At 38.2% G+C, this 25,344-nt stretch overlaps 2 protein-coding genes across 3 annotated transcripts in view; one reads left to right on the forward strand and one right to left on the reverse strand.

The window, feature by feature from the left end:
* The window catches only part of LOC124789289 (tRNA (cytosine(72)-C(5))-methyltransferase NSUN6), a 94,676-nt gene extending 83,766 nt beyond the window's left edge, over window positions 1-10,910 (reverse strand). Inside the window, exons 1-2 of one of the 2 annotated variants that reach the window (XM_047256601.1) lie at window positions 10,298-10,910; window positions 10,069-10,191 (exon numbers count right to left, since the gene is read on the reverse strand). In XM_047256601.1, the coding sequence (XP_047112557.1) occupies window positions 10,069-10,191; window positions 10,298-10,375 (201 nt within the window). In that variant the 5' untranslated portion in view covers window positions 10,376-10,910. The remainder of the gene's footprint in view (window positions 1-10,068; window positions 10,192-10,297) is intronic. The other variant, XM_047256602.1, reaches the window with a different exon arrangement.
* A 327-nt stretch (window positions 10,911-11,237) lies between these two features.
* Window positions 11,238-25,344, forward strand: part of LOC124789292 (CTD nuclear envelope phosphatase 1 homolog) — a 94,042-nt gene continuing 79,935 nt past the window's right edge. Inside the window, 1 exon segment of the mRNA XM_047256603.1 lies at window positions 11,238-11,464. Coding sequence (XP_047112559.1) covers window positions 11,366-11,464 — 99 coding nt within the window. The 5' untranslated portion in view covers window positions 11,238-11,365.

Here is a 25,344-nt window from a genome sequence, read left to right on the forward strand (position 1 = left end):
CTGGGTGCCTTTACTTAGCTGATATGGTACTGGAGGTGCAGTACTATACTTATCGACTGCTGAGGGGGTGCATGCACACCATAACATGTAACCTGATTGTTTATTATTTGTTAAATAAATGTCAAATAGGAATTTTTATATGTATGAAGGGTCTCTCATCAACTTAGACATGATGAAGTAGTGATGAAAATAATGTGACACCTACATTTAAAAGATAAGATAATACACTGAAGTGCCAAAGAAACTGGTATAGGCATGTGTACTCAAGTACAGAGATTTGTAAACAGGCAGAAGATCTCATTGCGGCCGGCAACATTTTCATATGACAAGAAGTGTCTGGCACAGTAGTAAGATTGGTTACTGCTGCTAAAATGTCAGGTTATCAAGATTTAAGTGAGTTTGAAAGTGATGTTATAGTTGGCACACAAGTAAAGGAACACAGCATCTGCAAGGTAGCATGAAGTGGGGATTTTACCATATTAAAATTTCACAAGTGTACCGCGAATATCAGGAATCCAGTAAAACAACAAATCTCCAACATCATTGCAGCCAGAAAAAGATACTGCAAGCACAGGACCAATGACAAGTGAAGAGAATCTTCAATGTGAAAGAAGTGCAACCCTTCCACAAATTGCTGCAGATTTCAATGCTGGGCCATCAACAAGTATCAGCATGCAAGCCATTCAACGAAACATCATCAATACGGGCTTTTGGAGCCGATGGCCCACTTGTGTGCCCTTGATGGCTGCATGACACAAAGCTTTCACCTCGCCTGGGCCCATCGACACTGACATTGGACTGTTGACAACTGGAAACATGTTGCCTGGTCAGACGAGTCTCGTTTCAAATTGTATCCAGCAGATGGAGTGTGCAGGTATGGAGAGAACCTCATGAATCCATGGACCCTGCATGTCAGCAGGGTACTGTTCAAGCTGGTAGAGGCTCTGTAATGGTGTGGGGCATGTGCAGTTGTAGTGATAATGGACCTCTGATGTGTCTAGATATGGCTCAACAGGTGACACGTACGTAAGCATCCTGTCTGATCACCTGCATCCACTCATGTCTATGGTGCATTCCAATGGACTTGGGCAATTCCAGCAGGACAATGCGACACCCCCAAACATCCAGAATTGCTACAGAGTAGCTCCAGGAACACTCTTCTGACTTTTAAGCACTTCCGCTGGCCACCAAACTCCCCAGACATGAACATTATTGAGCATATCTAGGATGCCTTGCAACATGCTATTCAGACTAGATCTCCACCCCCTCATACTCTTGTGGATTTATGGGCAATCCTGCAGAATTCATGGTGTCAATTCCCTCCAGCACTACTTCAGACATTAGTCAAGCCCATTCCTTGTCGTATTGCAGTACTTCTGCATGGTCGCAGGGACCGTACATGATATTAAGCAGGTGTACCAGTTTCTTTGGCTCTTCAGTGTAAATGAACAGCTCAAATCACTTCATGAATTGTCGAGTCATTATGAACAGTGCCCTGTTGTAGTGGCCTGTGCATACTGTTGATAAAGTTCAGGTCACACTCGCGGCCAATAGAGTTTAGTATGAGCAGGCTAGGCAGTTAAAGAGTTCAGACTTAGTAGGCAGTCCGTAGAGATGAATTTCTTGCTAAGAGTCTGTGAGCAATGTGGACTAGTTAGGTACTAAGAAAGTCTTTATCTATCATTCATTAGTGTGTGAGAGGCACATTAATTATACAGGGTGTTCAGAAATTATCATTATAAACTTCTAGGACTCTTAGAGGGGAGTGAGTACATAATGTTTTGAATAGGAACTCATGTCCAGAAACATACTGTTTCAGTTCAACTATGGTTTCAATTAAGATTAGATTCAGTTTTCATTCCATAGACTCGAAAATGAGATGATTCTCGTGGGTGTGGAACATGGCAGAAAACTGAATATAATACTTAAAACCCTGATCATTTGTCAGGAGATTGTCAAATTAGGTGAACGCAATACAGTAAGCTGGAACTGCTAATATTCAAAGAATTGATAAACTGCCAGTATGACATGCCATTATGCACTTTTAATAAATTTACCTCACACAAAATACCTAATCTTGACTAACCTTAACTCAACCGCATCTGCTTCAGGAATTGAATTGGGCATGATGCAGTATTATTATTAGGTAACAATTTCTAAGGAAATATAACAAAACATCCATTTATCACTTAAACACATTTGTTGGTGTTAACATGAAAACATCACATCACACTCTGTACATACAGTATGCTGGTATCTTTTTTGTTCTGGAATAATGTAAACATGTAATGTTTAAGTATTAATAGAGACAACTAAGCTTAAGTGATAAATGGTGGTTTCATTATGTTTCCTTTCAAACTGTTACCTAATAATTGTATTACATCACACCTAATTCAATTCCCAAACAGAAGCAGATGAGTTAAACATCTGAACTGAAACTGTCATAACGGAAAACTACATTTCTGGACATGGGTTCCAATCCAAATTATTATGTATTCACTCCCCTCTAAAATTCCTAGCAGTTTTCAATGGGAATTTCCGAACATCCTGTAGGTTTAGATTATTTTGCACGTGGATTTATAGAACGCATACTGATGTGAACACGACTTCGCAATGACTTTATTTTTAACCAGCATTAACTTCATGAATAAAATAACTAGCACCACTTTTGAAATCTCAACTACATTACTTAATAGTCTGGCTGAGCTCAAACAATCATAACCTTTACAAAACCACTGCACACAATCACAGAGTCGGAACAAGAAAGTTTCCACGAAATGGATATTTTGTTATTTCAAAAGAAGTTCAAGTGCACATCCATATGCTGAGCAATGCATGAGAAACTAAAAATAATGAACAAAACGATACTCCATTACTGATGAAGACAGATCAGTCAAGTCAAAAAGAATGAATAAGATTTGGAAAGAGAGGAAGAGGAAGAAGAAGAAGAAGAAGAAGAAGAAGAAGATGAAAAAGTCTAGTTAATATTTTTAACACTTAGTGTATACTGACTGATTATAGTGCTCCAACATAGATGTAAACTATCTAAATAAATACAAAACATAAAATCCATATGAATTGCCTGTTTAACTGAATCAGAAAAAACAACAGGGTAATACCATGTCAATTCCATGTAGAAAAGTAACATTTCAAACAAGACCATTTCAGGTTTCTCTCAAATTTGGTGCATCCCATGGTCCAGAATTTGTAGAGGTATATGACAGTTGTGAAGAAAGTTCAGAAACTGTGTGAAATTTACACATGTTTGTCTCAACATAAATGACGGTAATTCTGGTTCTAATCCAGATGCAATAATGAACCCTGTGTCATTGAAAAGCTAATGAGTAGAGCTTTACACTGGCATGCAACATGGCAGAATTCTAAGAATTTTCACATTCAAGGTCATTGACCTTGAACTTTGACCTTCAATATCTCAAAACACCACACCTTAAATTTTCTTGAAAAAGAAAAAAAAAGCATTCTGTTGTTCCAATATGCTGCTATAAATGACGTAAATATCAAGCAGGCACACCAAAGGCATCATGTCCAACAATTTATTTTGTCAGCATCAGTATACTACCAAAATGCAAAAGATAGCACATAAATATGTAACACAAATTATTATAAATACAATTCATACATAATGATGTGCAAAGATATGTCTTATATTGTTGTAGTGGTATTATGAACCACTGACAGTGTTGCATCTATTAAAAGGCAATAAAACGTGGTTATATCTCATTTCACAAATCTCCAATTGAATTGTTAATGTTCACCAGATCTGACACAGGGAGAGTGTACGTCCTTCCAATTAGTGTCAGTGGATTCAGTCTTGTGAAAATGTCACATCATCTAATAATACAAATGTATGGTTTGACAGGAAACACAAATGATGCTGATGGGCCAAGTGGCTGTATCTATTTCTTTATAAATTTGTAAGACATGTGCAACCCACTGATTACTGTCACAATACAGGAAATAAATCCATTTCTGTATGTTAACAGCATTTCATTCACTATAGCAATCGTGACTCACCTCTGCGCGCTAAAGAAGCAGAATACGTCTTTGTTTTTACTATACCTTTGTAAACAGATATTACACTATGAAGCTTACAAGAAGTGGTATCTCTATTTGTATTTTTGAAATGTTCCTTCTGCCTGACTTTGTTTCAATCGTGATGGGAAGCCAATGTACAACTGAAGAGACACAAAGGAATATTTCCTTTGCTCCGCTAACGCAACGGTTGTGGTGCCAAAATATGGTTTTCATGCAGCCACGTGAGGCTGGCAAATGTGGCTAATCTCTTTTACAGTCCCTGCAACCCCATCACAAGGTCCTTTACCATGTGCTGTAGGGGGAAAAAATGTCACTCTGCTGTAACATCAAAATCTTCCTGATGTTGGACAGATTCACAAAATTCTTTCTGTTTTTGTACTAGGCGCGCGCGCGCGCACACGCGCCCGCGCCCGCGCCCACGCCCACGCACACACTCTCTACCATGCTGAAGGCAGTCAGATACTTGCACATATGACTTACGGTGTATTTCATTAGAATGTGTGTCTCTGTAGTAAGCTACACATGCATGAAATCCCTGTACTTCACCCTGAAAGGTGAAGTTTTAACTCTCTGCAAAATCACAAACAATACATACACACACTGAGTAGTTCTTTAGAGGTTTTAAAGATTTGTGACTGCTGCTGGGTGACATACAAGTGTGCTATGAGCTGTTGTAAACTCAATGCAAACACCTCAATGAAATCATATGACAGTTTTGTTATAGTCTCTAGAACTGCCAAGCCCATAATTAACCAAGTCTTACATGTTATTTTTTTTGTATGTAATTTACACAGAATGGATCTCGCTGTCACTGGCAAGGACACAGTGCTTTGGCTACGACTCACAAAATTTTGAGAATCCAATATTTAATCAGTACACTAAAATTAAGTGACAGTTAAAAAAAACCTCGAAGGAATTGCTACTAAAAATGAGAGAATTTCTGAGCTGTATTAAAGTGCAAAACACTACCTAAAAACTAAGTTGATTAAGATTTTGCAACACTAGCAGCACTGGCATCACATGGTTCAGTTATGAGCACAGTAAAAACCACGTACCTGCGGAATAGATTTTTCACACAATGTGTTACATGGATTTGGATTAGATATCACTAATATACCATATTTTGCAACAAACCGTTTTGCTCTTCATACCATATAATCTGAAGCAGAAAATTCTTCCATAGGTTTCTTTGTATTCCAGCTCTTTGGAAGTACTGTCAAAATTTCCATTTTGTCAAACATACCATATATGTGAAACTTATTTCAGCTGGGCTATGATTTCTTTTTCTCTATTTTTTTTCACACTCTTCTTTTTCCAATTGTTTCATGTAAGTATGCTGCAACACTGAGGCAACCATTTTCAATTTTTGTTAAGGGTACTTTTCCTCACACTGGAGCTTCTTTTTTCTTTTTCTTCATCGGAGTTTCAACTGAATACTGGAGGCTAGAGATGAAACAATTCAATGCCCGATTCGATTAGATTTTATCTTCACTTATCATGTCTGGAAGTACCTAGAACAGCTGAGTAACATTTACAGGTGTTGATGGGTTTTGTAATATTTGCTTTCTACATTTGCTGCAAATTTTTTCCACCTAGAAATATGACGTTCATTTTAATGAAACCTGGTCAGTGCATTTACCTTTGCCTTACATGTAAGGTGGCACCATGTAACTGCAGGTATGGTGGTGTCATATACTGGTAGAGAGACTTGAAGCGTACGCACCGTTTGATGTTGCATAGCGCCAGCGTGGTTTCGTGCCAAAAAGAAGGTGGTTACATACGTTATCCACTACTGAACATGCGGGCAAGTAAGCAAGAACAACAAGGAGTGATTCAAGTTTTGGCGGCGGAGGTAGTTGGAGGCCGTGAAATGTATTATCAATGAATGAAGGCTGTGTATGGTGAGTACAGTCCGAGTCATTCAAGTGATGGAGAATGGCGCAAACGATTCCTTGAGGGGAGCGAGTCACTGGGTGACGATACTCATTCTGGACAGACTCATCTTGTCATCACACCAGAAATGGTTGCGGAAGTGGATGCTTTAGTCTTGGACAACTGCAGATTCACCATGGACGAGATCCATCGGTTACTGGGTATTAGCATCGGCACTGTCCACACCATAATGCATCAACACTTGAACATTTGAAAAATCTGCGTACAGTGGGTTCCCCACCAGCTAACTGCTGAGCAGTGCAATACTAGAATGGCACGGTCTTTGAGTCATCTGCAACGTTATCATGAGGAGAAGTACGGCTTTCTGTTGCGTATTGTCATAAGTGATGAAACAGTGTCACCATTTTGAACTGGAAAGCAAGTGTCAGAGCAAGCAGTGGAAACATCTGACTTCACCACCTCCAAAGAAATCAAAGGCCATGCACACCAGTTCTGGTAAGATCATGATGTCTTCCTTTTTGACCACAAGGGCCCAATGCTTGTCGAATTCCTGGGACAGAGATCCACTGTCAATGCACAGTGTTATCAAGCCACTTTACAGAACCTTAAACAGGTCATCAAGTGGAAACGCCAAGGCATGTTGTCCAATGGTGTTATCCTCCTGCATGATAATGCCTGCCCACACACAGCCAATGTGGTGAAGACGACATTGCAGCAGTTTTTGTGGGAAACTGCTGGAACATCCACCGTACAGTCTCGACCTTTCACCATGTGACTTTCATGTGTGTGGACCTCTAAAACGAGGTATTCAGGGACATCGATTTGCAAAGGATGACTAAGTGTGTGACTGGGTCAAGGTGTGGATCCAACAGCAGACTACTAGCTTCCTCATGGATGGCTAGTGTCGCAGTGGGATAAATGTGCAAACAGTTTTGACAACTATTTTTTATTATGTGTACTGTGTATAACTAAATTTTTGAGTTAATAAAATTGTTACCATTACTTTACAATAGTGATCAGGTTTCATTTGAATGCCCCTTATATATTATGACAATTGCCATGACCTTTACAAGGATTGCAGCAATATAATTTTGAAATGAAATCCATTTTTTATGAACTACTGCTAAATACTACTTCACAGTATATGTACACAGCAGTTTGAGTAAACAAGCCACACCCATGAGACAAGCTAATGATGACTGGTTGAAATAAATGTGTCCGACTGTTCACTGCATAAATATTCACCAGTTTCTCAAAGTAATAGTGACTGCTATTGTCTGGTGTCCTGGAAAAAACAAGATACTTAGCTGCTAACTGCATTTTCTTAGTGTAATGATGTGGATGAAATAAATTTTTGGGCATGATGCCTTTGGTGTGCCATCTTGATATTTACTATATTTATAGCAGCATATAGGAGGAATGTAATATATTTAAAAAAAATAAAAATAAAAAAAAATGTGGGCTATTTTGAGGTATTCAAAACCAAAGGTTAAGGTAAATGACCTTGAATGTAAAAATTCCTAGAAACCTACCATGTTCTGCATCAATGATACAACTTCACTGATGCACCTGCATTAGAATCAGAATTATAGTCCTTGATGTTGAGACAGACACATGTAAATTTCACACAGTTTCCAAATTTTGTAGATCTGTAATTTTCTTCACAACTGTCAAATACCTCTGCAATTTAGTAGTTTTTCAGCTCTTATCTGGATCGGTTGGGTTGAGTGCTGCATTGAATTTCCACTTAATTATCCAAAAGTTTTTATTGAGAAATTATAAAGGACTTTTCCATTTGTGTTAAATATGCTACTTCTTAGGACCTACTTTCAGTGCAGCTATGGAAAAACAATACAAAACAGTTGTTTTAGATTTGCTGTTATATACTGTTTTTATTATAAAAAATTAAAGCTTTTACTAAAAATCACTAAAAAAGGAATTAAATAGGATAGCTAAGGAAGATAACCATCAACTGCAGGTCTGCGAGAAAGCAGTTAAGGATCAGAGATTTGCAAAACAGATTCATAGACCTTTTAAGACTGTAACACTCAAAAGGTAAACAAAAACATAAGGACAATGCTGAAATCTATGTAAGAAGTTTTCCAAATTTCTTCATTCTCTCTACATCATGTGTGATGTCATCCAATTGAATAAAATTCTTACTCACAAGGGAACCTTCGCATCGCACCACCCCTCAGATTTAGTTATAAGTTGGCACAGTGGATAGGCCTTGAAAAACTGAAAACAGATCAATTGAAAAAACAGGAAGAAGTTGTGTGGAACTGTGGAAAAATAAGCAAAATATACAAACTGAGTAGTTCATGCGAAGATAGGCAACGTCGAGGGCAACGGGAACGCAGGAGAGCCGTGGTCTCGTGGTAACGTGAGCAGCTGCGGAACGAAAGGTCCTTGGTTCAAATCTTCCATCGAGTGAAAAGTTTAATTTTTTATTTTCAGTTTATGTGACAAACTCTTATGTTTTCATCACTTTTTTGGGAGTGATTAACACATCCACAAGAAAACCTAATCGGGCAAGGTAGAAGAATCTTTTTAGGCCTTCGCCAAGTGTACAAGTTAGGTGGGTCGACAACATATTCCCGTCATGTGATGCACACGCAGTCACCTGTGTCGTATAGAATATATCAGATGTGTTTTCCTGTGGAGGAATCGGTTGACCTATGACCTTGCGATCAAATGTTTTCGGTTCCCATTGGAGAGGCATGTCCTTTCGTCTACTAATCGCACGGTTTTCCGATGCGGTCGCACAACACAGACACTAAACTTATTACAGTGAACAAAGACGTCAATGAACGAACAGACAGATAATAACTATGCAAAAATAAAGAAAAGAAAATTTTCACTCGAGGGAAGACTTGAACCAAGGTCCTGTCGGTCGGCAGCTGCTCACGCTACCACGAGACCACGACGCTCCTCAGCTCACTTTGTCCATGATGTTACCTATGCGACCCGTGGACTACTCAGTTTGTATATTTTGCTTATTTTTTCACAGTTCCACACAACTTCTTCCTGTTTTCTCAATTGATCTGTGTTCAGTTTATCAAGGCCTATCCACTGTGCCAACTTATAAGTAAATCTGAGGGGGGGGTGCGATGGGGAGGTTCCCTTGTCAGCTACTAGCAATCATACTGCAAAATAATACTAAGTTTGTTCACTGATGAAGACTTACAAAATTTCTCAGTCGCATGACAAATATGAGATGGTAAAAGCATATCTATATGGAAAGAACTAAAAGCTATGAATAACAGCAATTCATCTGCATTCATATTAGACTCCAGTTCTGTACAGTAGTTGATCCAATCTGTGTAACTGTAAATCATATTATCTATGTCAGTTTCCTGCAAAATTCTTGGATACATCATAGTAACATTTATGGGACATTCTGTCAGCATTTGGAGAAAGACACATATTAAAAACTGAAATATATAGTATTAATGTTCCTCAACACTTATATTTCATAAACTGGCTTTTGGTTTTCTAGGTCAACATTAGACAGCTTAGGACTGTTCAGTCTTAAGTTGTCTGTTGATGGCCTAGAAAGTCAAAGGTGGTCCACAAACAAAATAAATCTTGTAGAACATTAATACTGTATTTTATTGTTTAAGATATCAGAGCAAGTTTTTCCACGAATCTAATCAGCACTCATATGGTACTTTGCATTGATTTTGAAAGCAACAATCATGGGCAGACCATCTTGGTTTATTCACAAAATTCAAAGATCTGTGTACACAGAGGTTAATTGGATAACATTTGTATTGGTTTTCAGGGTGCAAGCCATCAAATAATAGCCAGTTAACGTAACTAAGTATGTAATAAACTGACTTCATGACAGGTAGATCTTAATATTTAGTCTGGGAAAACAAAAACAGCCCAACTGTTTAGTATTGCCAATACATACACAACGGTACACAACTGTCCTGACACAAAGGGAGGAAAGAAGGATAAGTGCATAAGGTAGTAAGTAAATAAATAAATCGTCATTCAATCTTAGTATAAGAGTCCCACTTCTTGTGATGATCAGAGCTGACTGGTTTTCCAACGAAAATTTCTCAACATCTTTATTTATGTACATATACCGACTTATTAGACTGAATGGCTTACTTTCTGCAGGGCGTCATTTATTGCTGCTATAACGTCTTTCACTGACGACTTCAATGTATTAACCCTGAGTGTTGTGAAGTGAGGTGTCGTCATCAACCAAGCCAGAAGCCTCTGCTTGTCATTCTGCAATTTATTTACAAACGGCGAACAATCAACTTAACAACATATTCAGTTTTTTATTACACGTTACATTTCTGCAAAAGAAGAAAGGTATCACTATAAAACTTACCGGATTGTCACTGTATTCAAATTGATCTGTCAGGAAATTTTCTACTTCGCGGGAGTAAAATGGGCTGCAGGGAACCATGCTGTCATTTGTTCTGGTAATATCGGCCTGACAAGCTCACTATTCCAAATGAAGATACAAGTACTACGCTTCGACCGGTACTACGCTATCGACTTCGGAGGAGAGGACATTCAGTGACCATAGCGTCATTACAGTGTTGTCACTTAGCGATATCGGCTTGTGTCACTTTTCACACCCGCATCTTCAATTCACTTTATCTCCCATGACCACGCAGAACTGCACACTACGGATACGCCGCTATCCCTTATGGGAAGAACAATATCAATTCTGTCGCAACATTCTAGCGTCCACGCTACCTCCCCGTTCCCACTACATTTAAAGTATCGCGCTACTACATAGCTTCCCCACAGATTTCTATACAATATTACAAGGAGTCTCACCAGCAACGCACAGTAAATAAAGTTCAAAGGAAAACACACGGGACGAAAGAATTATGTAGAGAACGCAGTCCTCCTTGGAGCAACCAATACTTTTACAAGTTTATCTAAGTTTGCGTATTACAGGATCTGGTCATAACATTCGCCACTTCTGTTTCATATGCGTGTTTTCTGCTACGAAAGATATCGCCAATTCTCTGCTAATTTTTTTCAGGTGTAAAAAGTACCTGGAGCTATTCCGTACATTATAAAATATTGCCGAACTCAGTTTTCATACTCAAATACGAAACAGAATTTTCATATGTCTCTAAAGTTATAGAAAGTGAGCAGAAATTGGAGAGATCTAAAGATTTTACAAAATTGATCAGTGAGTACTAGTTCATTACGTTTTTAAGAGAAGAACGGGGAAATCACCACTCCACTTTCAATTATCTCTGCTGTAAGCCGCATGTGACATGTGTTTCTACGATGTGCCTTGAAATGGGTCGATCATGGCGTCGACTATTGTGTATCGGTGCATATAGATATGTGATTGTTGCTGATTTCGTTCAGCGCGGATTCAATTAAATCACTTGTGTACCTTTCAAAAAGACGTGCGTGCAAGATTTCACAAATGCTGAAACAATTGCAAATGGGCCTTCGCGCGTTTTTACTCCTAGCGTCAAGAGTATGGACCTGTATTTGTTTCTTACTGAAGAAACAGGTTAGAGCAGTAAGTACTAGTAGTTCGCTTTCGTGGTATTTTTAAACCACCGACTGTGCTGTTCTCGTTAGTCGACGTTTTAAGCGTGTCGGACTGTCTAAGACATAGTTAAAAGCTTTGTTATTTTGTATTTCCTGTTGTTGTCATTGCCATGCATATGAGCAAATTTTTATGGTCTCTCACCTTAAAACCTAGAGTTGTTATGATTTCTTCGCGGGTTTAACCCACCCTGCACCAACAGGTGCTTCAACAATTAAATAATTGATTTGTTTTATGTGATACGTGAACTGATGGTCTGCACCAAGGTTTTTTCTGTTATGATGCTTACTGCGAATCCCAGGCTGTGAATGAAATTTTATAACTCCAGAGTTCGCTGCATGTCAGTTTCATCTTGGAGAAATGCTTGTACTGATATAAGATTGACTGAATGTATCATATAGTGTAAATGGATGAAATTTGTGTCTCATAGAGACCAACTGAAACCACAACAGCAATTGGAGTGTTACATCATTCTGAAAACTTATTCTTCCATACACGTATACATACGCTTCATCTACAAAAATTATAGTCTCCCCCAATGTTAGTCGTGCAAGATACAGCTAGATGCAGAGAGGATTGTACTTCGAATTGTATTAGCTCAGCATAATGGTCATAAGACACTAAATTAAAACTGTCTGGTTTACAAAGTGTGTCTTTTAGGACTGACATGGATAAGGCTGATTATTATTATTATCATTATTATTATTATTATTCCATCCAGGATACTACTTCTTGCTGTAAGAATCTTTAAGCTTCCTTCTTGTACATTTTAGATGCTTTAACATTGTATGCTTGTGATATGTCACTGAAATCCTCACTTAACTGTTGTGATTGAGGTTTTCTTTACTTTTGCTCAAATCATTCCAACTCAACACTAAGCAGAATTGTTTCACCAAAAACAATTCTGCGTCTGCTTTTTGTGTTCCACTGGATTTAATCACATAGTTTTTCGGTCATTAAAACTGATTTAATGCTAATTGGATCAGGTGGAGACTGTGAATCTGACTTTTAACTTGGATTGCTGAGGTAGTGAAGATGGTGATACGTTTTCCTTGTTTGTCATCCCCATTTAATGGGTCCGAAACTTAATCTGGAATATCTGAGAACAGTTGATATGACATTTCCATGTCAAAGTCTTATTATAATTCTCAATTTCTAACTATCCTGATGTGTAATGGAAACTACAGTAGTCATGTATTATACATTTTCCATATTACCACAGATTGTTTCTGTGCCTTGGTTATCAAGGGTTTTTAGCACAGATTTGATTGAAACAGTCGAAAGCTTTCTCTGAATCTGTACCTCCAGACAGTTTGGTTCTTCGTACTCATTGAGTTGTTGGGTCAACGGAAGTGTCCAGGTCCACCTGTCTGCTTTGACTCATAATGTAAGGGTGTTGTTGTGTGTGATGACATTATGGCAGGAAGTTTATGACTTGGTTTTAGTTGTAGATGTCCTCTTGTGTTTGATGGTGCTCTCCAGTGGTGTGTTGGTTGGTTGGTTGTTTGGGGGAAGGAGACCAGACAGCGAGGTCATCGGTCTCATCGGATTAGAGAAAAACGGGGAAGGAAGATGGCCGTGCCCTTTGATCGGAACCATCCCGGCATTTGCCTGGAGCGATTTAGGGAAATCACGGAAAACCTAAATCAGGATGGCCGGACACGGGATTGAACCGTCGCCCTCCCGAATGCGAGTCCAGTATCTAACCAGTGGTGTGTGTGTGTGTGTGTGTGTGTGTGTGTGTGTGTGTGTGTGTGTGTGTGTGTTTTAAGGAAAAATCCAAATAATTTTGAAAGTAACTTTTGTTTTGCTTTGTTTCTGGGTTTAACTATTTTTCATGTGCTTGTCATTGGGTAGCTCTCGTTTATTACTCGTAAGATGTCCTTGTAATTGAAGGGTATGTGGGACCCATTCCATGTGGCCCAGCCGGGATGGTTATGGATTTGGTAAATCTGCAGTTCTGTAACTGTAAATGATGAGTACCACAAGCTTAGCATGTGTTATCACAGCAGTGGAACGTTGTGATTTACAGGAAATGGAGGTATTGTTATAACCATCGGATCCTGAGGAGATGACCTCAAGTAGGTATCCTCAAGGTTCTACACCAAATACACTGCATAATTCAGCTGACAATTTCAGCCTTTCTATCTTTGTCATAAACTTTATTAAAAAAAACTGTAAATGACCAGTGATTCTCAGACATCTCTTCTGGCAACCGCACTCGCCTAATGCGACTGTAAGGCAGTACAGATACTTCCCCCATAAATAGACTTAGCACCTGCCAATAGATCACAGTAGTGTTAGTACAAGCCCTGGCATCATCATTTTTAATCTCTATAACTAAATAATCATTAAAACATAAATGAATTGGAAGTTATGGTAGAACACTTCTCAATATGTTCATCTATTATCCCGACAAAGGACTCACATAGTTGTATTAGACAGAACTTGGCAGAATCACATTAGAGAAATCCCTCCTCTCCGCTTCCCTCCCTTTCCTCATAATTGAGTATCCCATAAGATACATCACTTCACTTGACCAAATGCAGTTTCATCTATTTTCATAACTTCCCCAGCCCCCCCCCCCCCTTCCCCCCCCCATTTTCTCCTTTGTTCACTGATATCTATGTCATGTGCACCAAATTGTAAGGAAGCCCAGTAACAAAAATACAGTAACATGGATCAATGTCTCGAATTTTTTAACCAAAGAGGCAACTTGGATCAAACTTGTATTCTTGCCACTCCTGTGACCTTTAGCATAAAAAGCAAGAGCACTACTCTTTTGTAGAAAAGAAATAATGAATGACATGTCCAAGATTTCCTTATACAACATTCCACTGTTAAATTTAACCTAGGGATCCTTGTTGATAATCAGCGCAAGCAGTAGAACCACCTCGAAATTCATTTTACTATTTACCTCAAGACTGCCACATCCAACAACACATCTTCGTGATGCCAATCTTCACACAAGTTTCAAATATATCATGCATGTATTATATCACATGCTACAACATTGTAACATCACAAGTCAAAGACAGCTTTTGATTTCACAGCTAAGAAATAGTGAAACAGTGTAATTTATCCATCACCTGAGTGTTTTCTCATCAGTGTCGTATCAAGGCTTGCCTGTTTTTATTTATTTATTTAATGTCGAAAATATTTCCAGCTGTAACCATGTAATGGAAGCCTCAGCTTCTCTCTGATACATTCAAAATTTCCTGAACTCAGAATGAAAATCATTATTTTATATTTCACAAGAACTTTTATTTGTGTTAACAGTAATACAAAATGTATAGATTGCTACTTACCACATAGAGGAACTTGAATTTCTATTAAGTATTTAAATAAAAGAATTAAAGAAGGCATGATAAAACAGACTTTTATCAAAAATAATTTTCTTTTGACTATATTCTATTACTTACAAATAAATTTGTAATGAGTTTGGTGATCATTTTCATTTTATTTGCAGAATACATATGGTATAAAGAAGCATGCAAAATCACAAAATGTTTACAAATTACATTTTCAAATCAGAACCATGAATGACTAATATTCACAGCCAGATTGCAGTGTGACAAGTAATGTCATTATTGCTAAGGAACTATTCGTTAGATTACACCATGTAGTAATTAATTAAAGAAATACTGAATCCCATCATTGTGGCATTCTGAATCGATTAAAGAGTAAGAAGCATGAAAACTGATCACTATTGGCATAATGATGCTAGAAAAACAGAAATGGCTGCACATCAACTGGAATGGCCTACCTTGCTAGTTAAAGTACCTTGGCTTTGCACCTTGAAGGGACTAGGCTCACAACATGCACCTAGAGGAGACACCAAATACCCAGCGTCTGCGTTGAGGCTAATGGACCACCATTTACCACCTGGCTTCAGCTGCTGATGGTGTAGGTGGTATGCGGTTTCTTCATTGTTCCATAATCACTGGCATACTAAACCATTGATTTTCATGAATCATTCACTTACATAAAAACCATTTGGGAGTCTTACAAAGTGTGACTTAGTGTGTAATAAATGCATAATTCACAGTAGAGATGGTGCTTACTGCCATCCTGGGTACCGAAGAGGTCCAGAATTATTTTAGTTTTACTAAGGTAAAGGAAAGAATGCACCTTTGTAACTCTTCTTTTATAAAATTTTAAATGTGATGTACAAAAGGATGACTATTTATAGATGGTCTAAGCAGGGGTACTCTATTAGATGATCTGTGTTTAGTGAATTGTTCAAACAATTGATTGACAATGTTTTTTTTTTTTTTTTTTTTTTTCATTTAGTCAAGTTTTCAATTGAATGAAACAATCAAATGAAAGTTTTTCCTGCCATCACTGTAGGAAAGGTTTCACTCCTTTCTGGATGTTAATGGTTCTACTTAATGTGAGACTACCAACTGAAACAAATGTTGGACAGTTATGTCCAGCATATGGATTTTCTCACTCGGTCTCCAAGTAGAAGTGTTTTCATGAAAACACTTGTTCAGCCTTTCTGGTCAAATACGAGCCATGAATAGTGTTCCAACTTATTTTTAGCGACAAGTAACATCTACATTCAAAGAGAGGTTAATAGTCAGTATGCTACATTTGTAAAAATTAAGCATTTTCAAAATTTATTTAAATATGAGTTTTTCATGCTTCTGAAATTAAATATAAATAAATTTAAAAGTTTAACAACTGGTGTTTCATTGTAAATTTATGTCACAATGGGCAATAATTGTTTTTTCCCCCATTTAAACTTACTCAAGTACTTTGTCTCTCTTTCCACTGGGTTGAACCTGTCACCGATAATTCTCTTTTGATAGATATCAAGGTAACAAAGTCACTATGAGCATAGATATACATTGAATGTAAAAGAAATCCCATTGCCAAGGAGGTGTGGTGTGTGACAAACAGAAGTTGGTAGGCATGTTACTGCATATGTGAGATGATGTCTATTCAGATTTCGTGCTAGTCCCGTAAGAGTGATGTTAGTGGTGCCACTATGAGGATACAAATAAGGTTTTCTTTAAATACACGCTCTAGCAGTCATGAGGGTTAGTTACCTGTGAGATTGGATGTGGTGAGTCAATCTTAGTAAAGAATGCCTTTAAGGTGACAAAAACACCATTATGAACTCGTCCCAAGTTTGAACAAGGTCATGCAATAAGGTTTTGAGAAGCTGGATGTTCCTTCTGTGATATTACAGAAAGACGTAGCAAGAATGAGACACAGAAAGACTTGGCAAGAATGTAGCCACTGTACGTGATTGCTGGCATTGGTGGTCACGAGAATGTACAGTCACAAGAAGACAAGTCTCTTGATGGCCACATGGGACTACAGAGAGGAAAAGACATCGCATTGTTCACTGTATGGCTCTGGCTCATCATACTGCATCTGCAGCAGCAATTTGAGCAGCAGTTTACACCACAATGACTCAATGAACTGTTATAAACCGGTTTGCTTCAAGGACAGCTCCAAGCCAGATACCCTGTAGTGTGCATTCCACTCATCCCAAATCGCAGACATTTGTGACATAAGTGGTATCAAGTGAGTACTTAAGGGCAGGGTGGAGGTCTGTTGTGTTTACTGATGAAGCTGGTTCTGCATTGGTGCCTTGTGTTGGTTAGGAAGAGGTCAGTTGAGGGCCTGCAACCAACTGTCTGCTTGGTGGACACACTGGGCCCTCACCTGGAGTTATCATCTGGGGTGTGATTTCATACGACAGTAGGAACACTCTCATGATTATCCTATGCACCCTGACTCTAAATTTTTACATCAATCTAGTGATTCAGTCTGTTGTACTGCTATTCGTGAACAACATTCCAGGGGCTGTTTTCTAGCAGTGCTCACCCACATACCACTGTTATAACCCAATATGCTCTACAGAGCGTTGACATGCTGCCTTGGCGTTGTCGATCACCAGAAGTGTCACCAGTTGGGCACATGTTGGTCGTCATTGGATGGCAACTCCAGCATCATACACAAACTGCACGAATCATCTCTATGTCGACAGATCAACTGCTTCAGACACGAAAGTTCATCCCACAAACTGACATCCGGCACTTGTGCAGCACAATGCATGCGCATTTCCATGCTTGTATTCAACATTCTGGCAATTATACCGGTTATTAGTGTACCAGCATTTCACATTTGCAGTGACATGTCTTGCACTTACTTACATTAACCTCTGATCTTGTGATGTTAACCACTTAAATATTTGCCTAGACAAATGTATTCCCAAAATTTCAAATTACTGTACATTAATAATTTCTGGTGTTGTGGTTTTTTTCCGTCAGTGTATTTGGTTTGATAAGCTTTTGAGGTAATTATAAATTATTATCATTGGATGTTCATGTAATTTTGATTTAGTTTGTGTAACACAGAATACATAGGCAAGTATTGATTTTTAATGAAAGCTCAAAATATTATTTAAGCACATTTCTGTTACAAGAGAAGTCCTAACAGTTTTTGTCAAACCATAGCTGTCAGGTGGTGGTACTGTAGGTCGTTTACTTAAATTTACTTCGGTAAGAGTTTAAAAGCGCCATCTCGTCCAGGTTCTTAGATTTCAAGTGGTTCCTCCTCTTTGTAGAAGTGTCCAGTGTTTGAAAAGACTCGCTCTGAGGGAATCGAAGCAGCTGGAATGCACAAATACTTTAAGGCAGTGTCAGACAAAAGATGACATGGACTGTGGTACTTCTTCCAACACCTAGTGGATCAGGTATATCCTCCAACTGTAGTATCTTTTTGGACTAGGGGAACTGCATTTCCTCTTGGACGTTAGTAAGTATCCATGACGCCGACTCATTTTTGGTTTTCTGTTCCATGAAATAGTCCAAATCTTCTTCTTATTTACATGTGTTTCAACTGTCTGTACTTGAACAAACATGCCATCTACCACAACAGTGTCGTTGTTTGGAGTTTGACTAAGCTGTCTTATGAGCGCACTCTGCCAATTTAAGCGCTTTCACATGCTCAAAACCCACACTTTCTGAACCTAAGTGATACCTGGCTCCATAGTTGTGGTTGTGTCAATCACTGCTCTTGGGTGTCCTTTAACCAATAGCACCACAATCTGCTCCTCTGATGTTTATTCTATTAACTCAGAGGTTCTAGTCCAGGAAGGCAGTTGAAACAAGCCACTATCCTGCCATCATAGCCTCCCAGTTGACATTGGAAATTGTCATTATGACATCTTTGATCAATACTAAGTGCTGTACATAAGGAAAGTAGAGTTCCATCTGGTTGGGGCCTCCTATTTCAGCTTTGTCTCCCCACACCCCCAACTGAACTGGACAGTCTACTAGTTTCACATTGGCTACAGTTGTGCTTTTGAAAACACCAAAAATTTTGCAATGTTTCTATCACAAGGAACTTAGTGCTGCTGGTTCAGGATTGTTGAACATACATGGCAATACTAAATTACATGAGTGTGTGAGTAATGCAAGACAAATAAACAACACTCGTTTTCCTTGCACATTTGTCAAAAGAGCAGACTGCAGTTTGTACTGCTGAGTAAAGTGTACTGTCACTGTCAGAACCTTTTGTTGGTCCACAGTCAATGCAGCATATTTGGTTTCAGCCAGCTTATTGCCCATAACTTCCCTGATATCAAGAATTGATCATTTAACAGTTTGTTCATCAGGTTCTTTCTTGAAGGCAAATAATATCATGGTTCTAATGCCTTAACTAGAGTCTGAATGAAATTACTTGATCTTGACACTTCACACATGGGAGCTGGTTTCCTTCAATCAAAGCACTCAGTGTCATGCCCGAACCATTCGCTGTTGCCAAACTGCCACAAAAATTGGTCAGTTAACTTCCAAATACCTTGTCCAGCATTGTTTCGTGATATGTTTGTATCCTGAATCATGGGCCTGGCACTTTAAATTTGTATTCCATCATATATGTATAACCACACCACAAACAACACATACACATAATTATGCTAATGAAATACACATATTTCATACACAGCACTAACTAAACACTGGGGCATTCCATGTCAAGTGGCCTAAGGGTCCCCACTCGACCTTCTCCAATTTCGATGAAATTTTTACAGGATATACATATAGACCTTACATGAAGCACTGCCAAATTACAGCTGCATAAGTAGTATGGTGAGGCCACTAGCCACCTTTTTGTAAAGGCTCGTTTTGTGACATTGTGACTGAAATGAATAAATGATCAACTTTGTTTTACCATTGTTCAGGATCTGAGAGACCTGTCATGCTGAGACTTTGTGATCCGGATCAACTTTTTGGGTACAGTAGTTTAGTTGTAGTACAAAAGGTCAAACTATGGTAAATTCATCATAGTGTGCTATCAAAGTGGCTCATAAATTTTGTCATACCAAATTTTGACTATGCTTTATTGCCTTGTATCTACTGAGAGAATAACTTTCTGAAGCTGATACTTTAGTTATCTGCAACCTGTCAGCATGTCATAAAGCTCTGCAAGTGATATCCAGATTGCTCAAATAATAACTGAGTTATCTGAGCTCACCTTGTCTGATCAAAAAAGATTATTTTTTTATTTTTATTTTTTTTTTTTTTTTATTTATTTATTTTTTTTATTTTTGAGACAGACCAGTTTAGTGTCAACAGTGTTTAGTGTCAGCAATGGAGTTTGGTACCGTGCTTCAACAGTCAGTCTGAAGCACACTGTTGTGTAGTGAAGAGTGTTCAGATGTTGTGTGTGCCTTTTTAAATTATGTAAAGTGTGTTGTCATTACTGGATCAATATCTTTTTTCGGTAATTATTTTAGGGTACGGGGTGACTTTTTAGAAAGGTTTATCAGGTTAATTTAATTTTTTCTGTTGTATTCTCAAGGAAGTTCCCATTATCTATGATTGTTTAATATTTTTCAGTTTGAAATATACACCACTTCTACTTTATCTAATATTGAAACAAACAGCAATTGGAAGCATAAATTTAATTGTAGTGTAATGGATATCAACGAGGTTTCAGTACCTTATGTCATTGGCCTTGCAGATAATTCTGAAAACATACACACATTAACAAAGCTTCATTCCAATCAAAGAATTTTCAGTAGAGCAACAGTAATTAATAAACCAAAGAAGTGAGATATGTCTTACTGAAAATCCACAAATATTGTTTAATCACAAAGCAATACTTGTGGACAAATACAACTTTCTACAGAGTTCTTGTTGTAATCCTTTTGGTGCAAAGAACCATTCTGTTAAAAAGGGTTTTCGGATTGTCAATGTGGAAACAGCAAAATAATTGCAAGCCAAGACTAAGATCAATGTGAGACCTGGTCAGAAGATCTGTCCAACTTGCAGAAAACATTTTTTAGCAAAGAAAGTAGAAAAATCACAGTCAAATTCAAACCGGTCAGAGGATGAAGCATATCCAGAAGTATCAATCAATTCAAGTCTAACTGCTTTTGGGGTCTCCTCACTAAAATTTCAGTGTGTATCAAAAAGGGATGTGAAAGGTTACACAAAATGAAAAATAAGCGAAGCTCAAGAGGCAATTGCGAATAACGCTGCTGCTGCTGGAGGATTCAGCCCAAAAGATCTTCAAGCACCTAGTACAAGCAAGACATGTCCCAATTGTGAAGAGTATAAGCATCTGATTAAAGAATTGAAAGAGAAGTTGCAACTGTCAAGGCAGCCTGAAAAATTGCAAATACTGACTTTAGTACTACAAAGCTGGACTATAAAAGAGACAATGCAAGAATTTGGTGTTTCAGACAGGATGGTAAAAGCAGCTAGGTAGTTACAGGCAGAAAATGGTATATTAGCTCTGCCAAAGAACAAGTGTAGCATGAAGATTCCAGATCCCGTAAAAGAAAGAGTGGTAACATTTTTCAGAATGAAGAATTTAGCCAAATTTGTCCAGGTAAAAAAGACTATGTATGAATTAGAATAGAAGTAAAGAAAGTTTTGATGCAAAAATACCGTCTTCTGAATAATTTGAAATAAATGTTTGCTGCTTATTGACTTCGGCATGGGTCTGAAATTGGCATTTCCAAATTTTGCGAATTGAGGCCAAAATGGTGCATCACTGTGGGTGCTGCAGGAACCCACTCAGTCTGTGTTTGAACTTTACACCAAAATGTTAAAGTGATGCTTGCAAGCACTCAAATCAAAGAAGAATATAAGAGTCTGCTAAAACAGCGTGTGGTTTGGAATCCAAAGACTGCATGCTTGATCGCTGTGAAATCTGTCCGGGAAAAGAACTGCTGGAACAGTTTCTAGAAAGTAGTTTTGAAGACAGTGATCCAGATGATACCATTGAGTTCAGACAGTGGATGCACACTAATAGAGATACATTAGAAACCAAGCAGATGACCACCGAGGATTTTATTGAAGATCAGATTTCAAAAATTGACAAACTTTCCACTCATCATCATGTTGCAAAGCACCAGAGCAATCACTATAAATGGATAAGAGAAAGCTGTAAGCCAACTGAACTGATTGTATTAATAGACTTTGCTGAAAATTATTCCTTCATTGTTCAGGATGCCACTCGAGGTTTTTACTGGAATAACAACCAAGCAACTTTACACCCATTTGTTATGTACTTCAGAAATAACTTGGACATCAGAAGCATCAGCTACTGTATAATAAGCGACAGCCTGAAACATGATGCAATCGCTGTACATGCTTTTATAGTGAAATTAATAGAAGATCTAAAGTGTCTCCTTGGAAAAATCACACACATTTACTACTTCAGTGATGGGTCAGCAACACAGTACAAAAACTTCAAAAATTTTCTGAATCTCTGCCACCATCAAAATGACTTGGGAATCTCAGCTGAATGGAACTTTTTTGCTACAAGCCATGGAAAATCTCCATGTGATGGAATTGCAGGATCTGTAAAGTGCCTGGCAGCAAGAGAAAGCCTTCAAAGACCAACTGAGGACCAAATTTTGACACCAACTGATTTGTTTAAATACTGTACAAAGAATATCAGAGGAATCCAATTCATTCCTGTTTCAAAAGAAGAAATTGAAACAGGAAAAACTGAGCAGGAAGCAAGATTCAAAAATGGCTGTACAGTATCAGGAACAAGAGAGAATCTCCATTTTGTGCCATTAAATGAAAAGCAAGTTTGTATTAGAGGAGTATCCAATGATACAAATCTTTGTGTGGCAAATGTTGACCAAAGTCAAGCAACAGACACATTCAGAAATATTACAGCCTTACTACCAGGCCATTACATTGCCTGTATATATGATGGAAAATGGTGCATTGGTAATGTGTCTGAAGTTTCAGAAGAAGAAAACAGTGTTTTAATCAGTTTCATGCACCCCAATGGACCTGCACATTCATTCTATTGGCTAGCTAGGCAGGATGCTTGTTGGGTTCCAAACCAACACATTATTTCTGTCATTCCAGTTCCATCAGCAACAAGAATGGGCCGACATTATAGCTTGTTAGAATCCACTGTAATTGCTATTAATAACACATTTCAGCAAATGAATTAATAAGAACTGAAATATTTGGCTTGGGAACCATAAAGAGTATGACTGGTACATGTAATTTTTAATGTAATATAAATGTAAGTTTATTTGGTACAAAAAGATTTATGGGCCACTTTGATGGCACACTATGATGAATTTACCATAGTTTGACCTTTTGTTTTACAGCTAAGATGTACCCGAAAAGTTGAACAGTATCACAAAGTTTCAGCATTAGAGGTCTCTTAGGTCCTGAGTAATGCTAAATCAAAGTTGATCATTCATTCATTTAAGTCACAATTTCGAGAAATGTAATGTAATGAAAATATAACTTTATTTGTTCTTAAATGCAAAGTCTCCAAAATAAAAACAACTTTATCTGATCAAACAAGGTGAACTCTTTTCAATGGTGCTGAGAAAAATCAAATTTGAGTGATCCCTTTTGAGTTATGACCTTTTGAAAGTGAGTCAACATTGATGGATTAAATTTTTTAGCACACTTTGAACTTCGATAACTCAGTTATTATTTGAGCAATCTGGGTGCCACTTGCAGAGCTTTATGACATGCTGGCAGGCTGCAGATAACCAAAGTATTAGCTTCAGAAAGTCACTCTTTCAGTAGATACAAGGCAATAAAGTATAGGCAAAATTTGGCACGACAAGACTTACGAGCCACTTTGATAGCACACTATGATGAATTTACCATAGTTTGACCTTTTGTACTGCAACTAATCTACTGTACCCAAAAAGTTAATCAAGATCACAAAGTTTCAGCACGATAAGTCTCTTAGATCCTGAACGATGGTAAAACAAAGTTGATCATTTATTCATTTCAGTTACAATGTTAAAAGACAAGCCTTTATGAAAAGGTGTCTAGTGTCACCACCATACTACTCATGAAGCTGTAATTTGGCAGTGCTTCATGTAAGGTCTATATGTACAGCCTGTAAATTTCATAAGAGTTGGAGATGGTCGAGTGGGGAGCTTGTCTTAATTTAGGCCACTTGACATGAAATGACTCCACTACTGGATACTTTTGCAAAAGATGTGATTATCATAATCACAGAGATCGGGCTACATTAGATAAGCTTCACATCACATTGCGAGAAACAGAGTTTTTTAAGGCTGCAATTCATCATTGCGACTGGATGGTCACAATCAAAAATATAACAGCTTGACTTAGTGTTGTACTTTAGTGCAGTGGTTAGCGTATTAACCTATAATTTTGAAGCTTGTAGGTTCGAACCTCTTCAAATGTTCTGAATTTTTTTATTTGTAAATCTAATTGAAAGAGTTTGATTTTCATTTTTATTAAATTAATTGGTTTAAATGTTTTTCTTATTTTTTAATTCTTTGCCACATCATTTTTACTTTTTTTAGTTGCTCTTATTTTTCTGCCTATAATTCTTTTTTCGTCTGGAACCTGCCTGTGCCGTCTATAATATGATACCAAGTGGCAATGAGGATTGCTCATCGGTTGGTAACTCGGCAGATTGTGTAGCCAGTGAGAGAATACTTTAAGGTAACCAATGATAGCAAGAAATTACAGTTTGCTTTTAGCACTGAAACTGAACTTTATCTGCTTTTTGTTTGCTCATAAAGGTGAGCTTTAATAGCTGTGAATAAAGCAATCATGACTTCAGTTCTGCTGCTGATTGTTGATTACAGCTTTCTCGGATACATTACACATCACGAGTTTGCAGTTAGTTAGGACATGAGTTTAAATTGAGGGTTACAAAATGTGCCTCCTGCTGCACTTCAGTCATTGATCATTCTCGCATTTCCAACATACCATGTGGTGTTGACTTCCAACATTGCTACGCATGACATATTAACAGCATTTGTGAAGTGACTTGCCATGTTTGAGTGTTACCTATAAAAATGTGGTAGCTGGTGGCCAGTGTGGCAACACCATAGTGGCAAGTGACCAACCTCAACTGTCAAGTAATTTTAATTTTGAATGGACTATACTTGGTGCTGTCAACTAAATAAAATGGACTTGCTGCGGCTGGGTGGCACCTGTGGGGAGGGCCCCTGGTCGGAGTGGGTGGCATCAGGGCGGATGACATGCGATGAAGCATAGTCCATCATCTCTTGCTGGTGGTGAAACACCAGCAATCTCTAGCGATCATGAGCTCAATTCAGCGCACAGAAGTACGACCCCAAATTGTTCCCCTCCCTGGCCACACCATGGGAGGAACGTCAGATGGTTGTGGATCTTATTCGCATCGGTACCTTGTACGTTTGAGAGCTGATGAGGAATCTTTCATGACGATGAAGCGTCAGTTTTTTGTTGAGCATTTAGAGGAAAAGTTTGGGGAGGTGGAGGGCTTGTCCAAAATGAGACCTGGGTCAGTCTTGATCAAAACAGCATCCTCTGCCCAGTCACGGGAGTTACTCACTTGTGACAAGCTGGAGGATGTTTCTG

This window comes from Schistocerca piceifrons, chromosome 3 (assembly GCF_021461385.2).
Source record: "Schistocerca piceifrons isolate TAMUIC-IGC-003096 chromosome 3, iqSchPice1.1, whole genome shotgun sequence".
NCBI classification, from domain to species: domain Eukaryota; kingdom Metazoa; phylum Arthropoda; class Insecta; order Orthoptera; family Acrididae; genus Schistocerca; species Schistocerca piceifrons.